At 48.8% G+C, this 6,322-nt stretch overlaps 1 protein-coding gene across 1 annotated transcript in view; it reads left to right on the plus strand.

The window, feature by feature from the left end:
• Nucleotides 1-3,291, plus strand: part of FRMPD1 (FERM and PDZ domain containing 1) — a 47,158-nt gene extending 43,867 nt beyond the window's left edge. Inside the window, exon 15 of the mRNA XM_036855768.1 lies at nt 802-3,291. Coding sequence (XP_036711663.1) covers nt 802-3,185 — 2,384 coding nt within the window. The 3' untranslated portion in view covers nt 3,186-3,291. The remainder of the gene's footprint in view (nt 1-801) is intronic.
• Nucleotides 3,292-6,322: the final 3,031 nt, after the last annotated feature.

The following is a 6,322-nucleotide window of genomic DNA, read 5'->3' on the forward strand; positions in this document are numbered from 1 at the left end:
TGCCCATGACTGAGAGTCACAGCCACTTTTTGTCAAAAGAAAGCTCGCTTGGAACCCTCACCCATGTAGTGACAATCATAACAATGACAGCACTGGCTCCCTTTAGTGAGCACCCATTAAGCACAGGCCTTGTGCTAGGAGCTTGATACGTACTAAGTCATCTAACCAGCATGGCAGTGCTGATTGACACCACTTGTATTGACTGACTTGGGTTAATGTAAGCACAGAGAGAAAGTGTTGGAAGGATGTAAGATAGCTTAGAGAATTGCCAGCAGAGGTGAAGACCTGGTTCAGACACAGGCAGCAACCAGATCAGGGGGTGGGGTAGCAGGATTCTTAATTGTACTGTCAGGATACTGTGGCTGCAAAGAATGGGCTCTACTGTTTTTTGTTTTTTGTTTTTTTAATCAATGTGTTTGAGTTTGAAATTTTAGGAAATTTTGTGACTGACTTTCTAGGTCATAAATCTGACCACTTGGCTGATGTGGGTAGGGCCCCTTCATTAATAGTTCCAGCAGACTGTAACCATTGGGGAGATGTCATTCCCCAAAAGGAAGTTGGGGTACTGTGACCAAAAGATAAGGCAATGGATCTTGGGCAACCAAGAACCAAAAAAGGTCTACCACGGTGATCATCCCCATCTTTCAGAAGAGGAAATTGAGGAGCTCAAGATTTAACATGCCCACGGTTACACAGCCCAGCCAGGATTTGAACCCAGGCAATCCTGAGTCCTGAGCCCAAGATCTATAAGTCTCTTTGTTTTTCTGCTTTTCATGTTCTTTTTCCTTTCTTGATTCTCAGGGCTCAGAGCTGCTTCTGCTGCAGACACCAGTGCCACAAGCTCACAGAATAAGGCCAGCACTTGCAGCCCTGAGGACAGCCTGAACCCTGGGCCAGGGGGAAGAGAGCCAAGCAGAAGGGGAGGGGTGAAGAAGTATGCCAAGACCCTGAGGAAAAGAAGGTCTTTCCTACAGACCGACTACACCTGTCAGGTCTCATTTCCCCTGATGCCATCAGCTTCCCTGGAGAGCGTGGACGACGTGTGCTACTATGACCGGGAGCCCTACTTGGCCCTCAGTGCACCCTCCCCAACTGTGTCCTGTCTGCAAGACGTGCAGGGTGAGCCTGGCCTCCTGGAGACCAAGGCCCTGGGGCTGCTGGCTCCCCTGAGGGAGACCAAGAGCAAAAACCCAGCCACCCGGGCCATGGAGATGGAGCCTGAGACCATGGAAACCAAGTCGGTAATCGACTCTCGAGTGTTTTCTATTTCTGCCATTCGCCTCCGGATTGACCCCAGCCATAAAGAGAATTCTGGGATTGTCCCTCTGACCGCCAGTGTTGCCAGTTCCCCAGCAAACACTCCTCACAGTCCCAACCCAGGCTCATCTGGCCCAGATACGGCTCAGCTAGGGCTTCCCCAGACCTTATCTCCATTTCAGGACTCGGATGGCAGTGCCCCCCGAGAACTTGCCATGGAGCTTGGGGACAGCACCTCCTCCCTCTCCAGTGCTGACTTGAACCCAGACAGAATCTGCCTGACCATCAGCCCAGGGCCACATAATATCTCTCAAGGAGACACACTAGAGCTGGGAGGGGTCCAGATAGAAAGAGGACTGGGATCTCTGTTTACAAATCATATGCAAGAAACTGCCCCCCAGGACACAGGGTCTCTGTTGTCTCCTCAAGACAGGCCTAGAAGTGGTGAATGTGGAATAAATTCAGAAGAGAAGATGGCTTCTTTCCCTACGAAGGAGGAGCAGCAAGGACAACTATCTTTGGAACATGATAGAGAAGTTACAAACAAAAATGGCACCAACTTATTTCGTGATGAATCTGAGAAGGATCCAAGTGACCCCAAGGGTGACGTGTTGAATGCTGTTCCACAGACTATTGGTGTCAGTGCTCCAGCTGGTGGCATGGTAGCCTCCCTCTCCTTGGAGACTCCTGTAACAAGGACTGAACAGACCCCACCACATTCCCCCAGAGACCCCCAAGGACAAAGCAGAGAAACCCCAGGCCAAGCCTGCCAGGCCCAAGAACAAAAACTATTGGCAGAGCTGGATTTAGACCCGCGTTTCTTGCTTAGGGACCAGACCATTTCATCAGCTTTCCCTCTGGAGGAGGTCAAGGCAGAGCCACCTAACCATGTGATAGGGGAAGATACCACCCCTAGGGACACTCCTCAGCAGGTCTGTTTGAATCCAGGGCCTTCTCTGCCAGAGCTGCTACCGTGTTCCCAAGAGGAGCCCCACTTAGAAGGTTCAAATCATTGTTCACTGCCAGAAAGCAAAGATAAAAGCCCTAGCATGTGCCTTCCTAATGAGAAGTCTTTCCTGTGCTTTGCCCCAGAAAGCTATCCTAAAGTTTCTGCCAGTCTCAGGACGGCCACATCTTCGGGGTTTGCAGGCGTGAATGAGACTGTGGCCCCTAGGACTGGGATGGAGCAGTGCAGCTGCCAGTTCTCCTATGCCACGTGCTTCCGTGGCCTGCAGCCAGAGGCGGAGGAGGAAGACAGGGGCCTGGAAGCACACCCCACAGCCCCCCTCACCTCGCCACCCTCTGCAGGAGGCCAGCTGGCCCTGCCCTGGAGGCCTGCCCGGGCCCACAGCTGCAGCACTGAGCCCCTGTCGAGGAACAGCCACATCTGGCCAGAGTACTGCGCCAGGGCTCTGAGACAGCTGAAAGCTGCCCCTGCCAGCACCCCCGAGGGATTCGTCCAACTCACGGAGAGCTTGCTGGAATTACAGGACATTTTAGAAGCTTCCTGGGGAAATGGGAACACGCACCCTTCCGAGAAGTGCACCTGGCACTTTTCTGAAAGCCGGAGCCGCCTCTGCATGGGCTCCCAAAAGCTCCTGTTGAGCTGTCAGCACGTGATCAGAATGGACCAGTCCCCCGAGGAGATGCAGGGTGCTGTGCGCGACACCTTCCAGCACCTGGTCCAGCTGGCCAGCCTGTGCTTCCAGTTCACAGCCTGCAGCCGCTGCTCCACCCGACACAGAGAGGCAGCGGGGAACCTGAGGGATGTGGTGTACACCTACCACCAGTTTGTGGAGGCCGCTAAGCTCACCTGCGAGAGAGGCTACCATGACCTGAGTGTGAAACTCTTGGCCCGTCAGTGTACGGCCCTCACAGCCGCTGTATTCTGTTTGACCCAGAAGTTCTGGGTCTCCACTGACCTGTGAGCAGGCCAGTTGCCCAGACCCCCTGCCCTGCCCTGGACACTTCCCTGAGCAGCTCCTACCATTCCTCTGCCCATCTCTCTCAAATGTTTATTATTTAGAGTGTTCAAATAAACCGCTGCTTAATCTTTGCCTGAATCATGCAGAGTGATGACAAGTTTGGGTCAAAAGCATCCGCTCATATTTGTTCAACAAACATTCACTGGCTTATTCATAAAGATGAGTAAGACGAGCCCCTGCCCCTGGCCAGGATGCTCACAGCCCCTCTGGGTGGGTACAGATAAGCAGATTGCCATCAGTAATGTGTGTACCCTAGGAGGAGCATACCCTGCGAGTGTGGAAGCAAGAAGTCACAAACTGTCCCAAGAAGGCAGGGATGAGGGAGGAAGGTGGAGTCACTGAAAAATTGTCTTGACTTCTCATATCACACTGATTTGGCAATAACCTCTGCAAATAGGAGTGAACACTTGGGATATTTGATAGATTCCACCTTCACAAGTTTTGGTTTGCAGCACCTGCGCCTGGAGGCCTGGTATTCTTGGCGGCCTCGCTGCGATAAGCATAGGTTGCCACTAGGTGGCAGTAAGCACCTTAGTTGCATGGCCCCCCATTATCCAGGTGTGTGCTCTGTGCTTTACCTGAAATTAACTCCACCCTCTGTCCGTTTTAAATATCTAAAAAGGCAAACATTAAAACCCTGAACTAGATTTGCCTTTTTAAGAATAATATTAGAGCAAAAGAAATATATTCAGTACCTTTCTAATTCCAGTAGAGCCACTTAATCCCTGTTAATCTTGGTGGGACCTTGGTCGGACATGCTACTTAACCTCTCAGTGCTTTGGTTTTCTCTTCTGAATATTGGGGATACTAGTGCCTGCTTTGTAGGGTAGAAATCTAGTAAATACTCAATAAAAGTTAGTAATAATCCCCAAAGTTTATGGATTCTTCTCCTAGTCTGAAACCCTTCCTTGCATTTTGTTTTCAGACTCCAGGAAAACTGACCTGAAGACAGCCTTGGGAGGCCTTTTTCCCCTGGCTTTTCTGTCCAGGCAAAAGGTGGTTTAGACCCTCACTTTGGGCTATCAGAGTTTACTCAAGGGGTCCTTCTGGGGCTCCTGATCAGTTGTGGACTCAGTGCTTCCTCTGCAATTTGTCTCCTCTAAAGCTCCCTAATTTCTCTCCTTCACCCAGCAAAAGCAGGGCAAAGGTGAGGGTGTTAAGTGACATACCCAAGCTCTTGCCAATCAGAAGGAAAGCAATATTTGGGGAGAAGAGAAGAGAATCTACTCATCCCCTGTTACCAGTTACTTGTTAACTAGTAGCCAGTTAACCAGTACTAGTGCCAGGAAAAGATTTATTTTCTTAAAAGCCTGTTTCTTTTCACAGAATACTTTGAATAAAATTTAAATAAGGCTCTTGAAAACAGATTTAAAGTGATTTCATGACAATGGAAAATAGGAACAATAGGACACCCAAATACTAAAAATTGTATGATGCTAAACAGGACTTGAATACTTTTACTGTGTTCACAAGCTTAGGGAAGGAGCTCAGGACTTCAACTCAATCAGAGCTTGAATCCTGGCAGTGTTGTTATAGCTGCTTCTCTGGGCCTCATTTTCCCGAAATGACAAAAGGAAATAACACTCGTCTCATTTAGTGACGGCCTACAATGTGCCAGATGCCTTATTTAGATAACTTGAATACATTTTCTTATCAACACAACACCCTAAACTAGAGATTGTTAAATAATACACATTCAGCATTATTGTGAGAAATAAATTCTCATGGAAGGCAGGATGGAGACTGTGAAGCCTCAGGCACAGGCACTCAGATGTTTGTTTCCTTCTTCCTTTGCTTCCTCTCCCCTCAAATCCGTTAGCTTCCTTGGGTTGCTACTGTATGGAGCTGGCATTTTTGCTCTGAGCCCCCATGAGGTGTACTAAGTCCCAGAAGTTCTGAAGCAACCCCTCACTGCTTGTTGAGAAGCTAAAGTACAGGGAGTTTGCCATGTTTAGCACTTTCTCTGAGATACACAGCTCCCTACGTGAGAGCAGGACAGGACTGCCTACTCCCCAACACAAGAATCAATTGTTTAATGACTGAGAAACGACTGGATATTTACATTCCTTCATTTTTGCACCCACCGTCATATTGGCGGATTTATTTCTTTAAACAAACATCTATGGTACACCCATGCCAGGGTGCCTGATGTAGGATTATGGATGTAAATAGTTGGGTGAGAATCTTATCTGCAAGGGCTCCTGGTCCAAAAGGTAAGACGACATGTAGAGATAGAGACCCACCTAAGGCATGGTGTGCTCAGGACCACCAAAGAGAACAGATAAGGTGCTGTGAGAGCTCAAAGGAGAGAAGTAATTTGGGGGTGTTGGGGGGGAGTGGTGATCAGGGAAGGCTTCCTGTAGGAGGCAGCATTAATTAGAACTAGTATGTCAAGAAGTGTTGATTGGGGACTTCCCTGGTGGCACAGTGGTTAAGAATCCGCCTGCCAATGCAGGGGACACGGGTTCGAGCCCTGATCTGGGAAGATCCCACATGCCATGGAGCAACTAAGCCCATACACCACAACTACTGAGCCTGCGCTCTAGAGCCCATGAGCCACAACTACTGAGCCTGTGTGCCACAACTACTGAAGCCTGCGTGCCTAGAGCCCGTGCTCCGCAACAAGAGAAGCCACCACAATGAGAAGCCCGCGCACCGCAAGGAAGAGTAGCCCCTGCTCGCTGCAACTAGAGAAAGCCCACACGCAGCAAGGAAGACCCAATGCAGCCAAAAATAAATAAATAAATAAATAAATTTATAAAAATAAAGTAGTTTAAAAAAAAAAAAAGTATTGATTGAGTAGCTATTGTGTGTCAGGTCCTGATTTTGGTAGATAGGAAGGTAAGTTTTTCTCAAGAAGGGAGAAAAATCACTTGTTTGTTTATCCTGTTGACAAATATTTACTGTGCATTGGCACCGGGAATACAATCACTAACATGATAGATGTAAGTCCCCTCAAGGAACTTATTATCAGCAGGGAAGACATAGGGAAAAAAAAAAAGATTACTGATAGGTGAAGATTGAAATAAAACGAAGAGTGCCAAGATGGGGCTGGGATGACCCAATCTTCCCTGGGGTCG

The sequence above is a fragment of the Balaenoptera musculus genome, chromosome 6 (assembly GCF_009873245.2).
Source record: "Balaenoptera musculus isolate JJ_BM4_2016_0621 chromosome 6, mBalMus1.pri.v3, whole genome shotgun sequence".
Taxonomy (NCBI): Eukaryota; Metazoa; Chordata; class Mammalia; order Artiodactyla; family Balaenopteridae; genus Balaenoptera; species Balaenoptera musculus.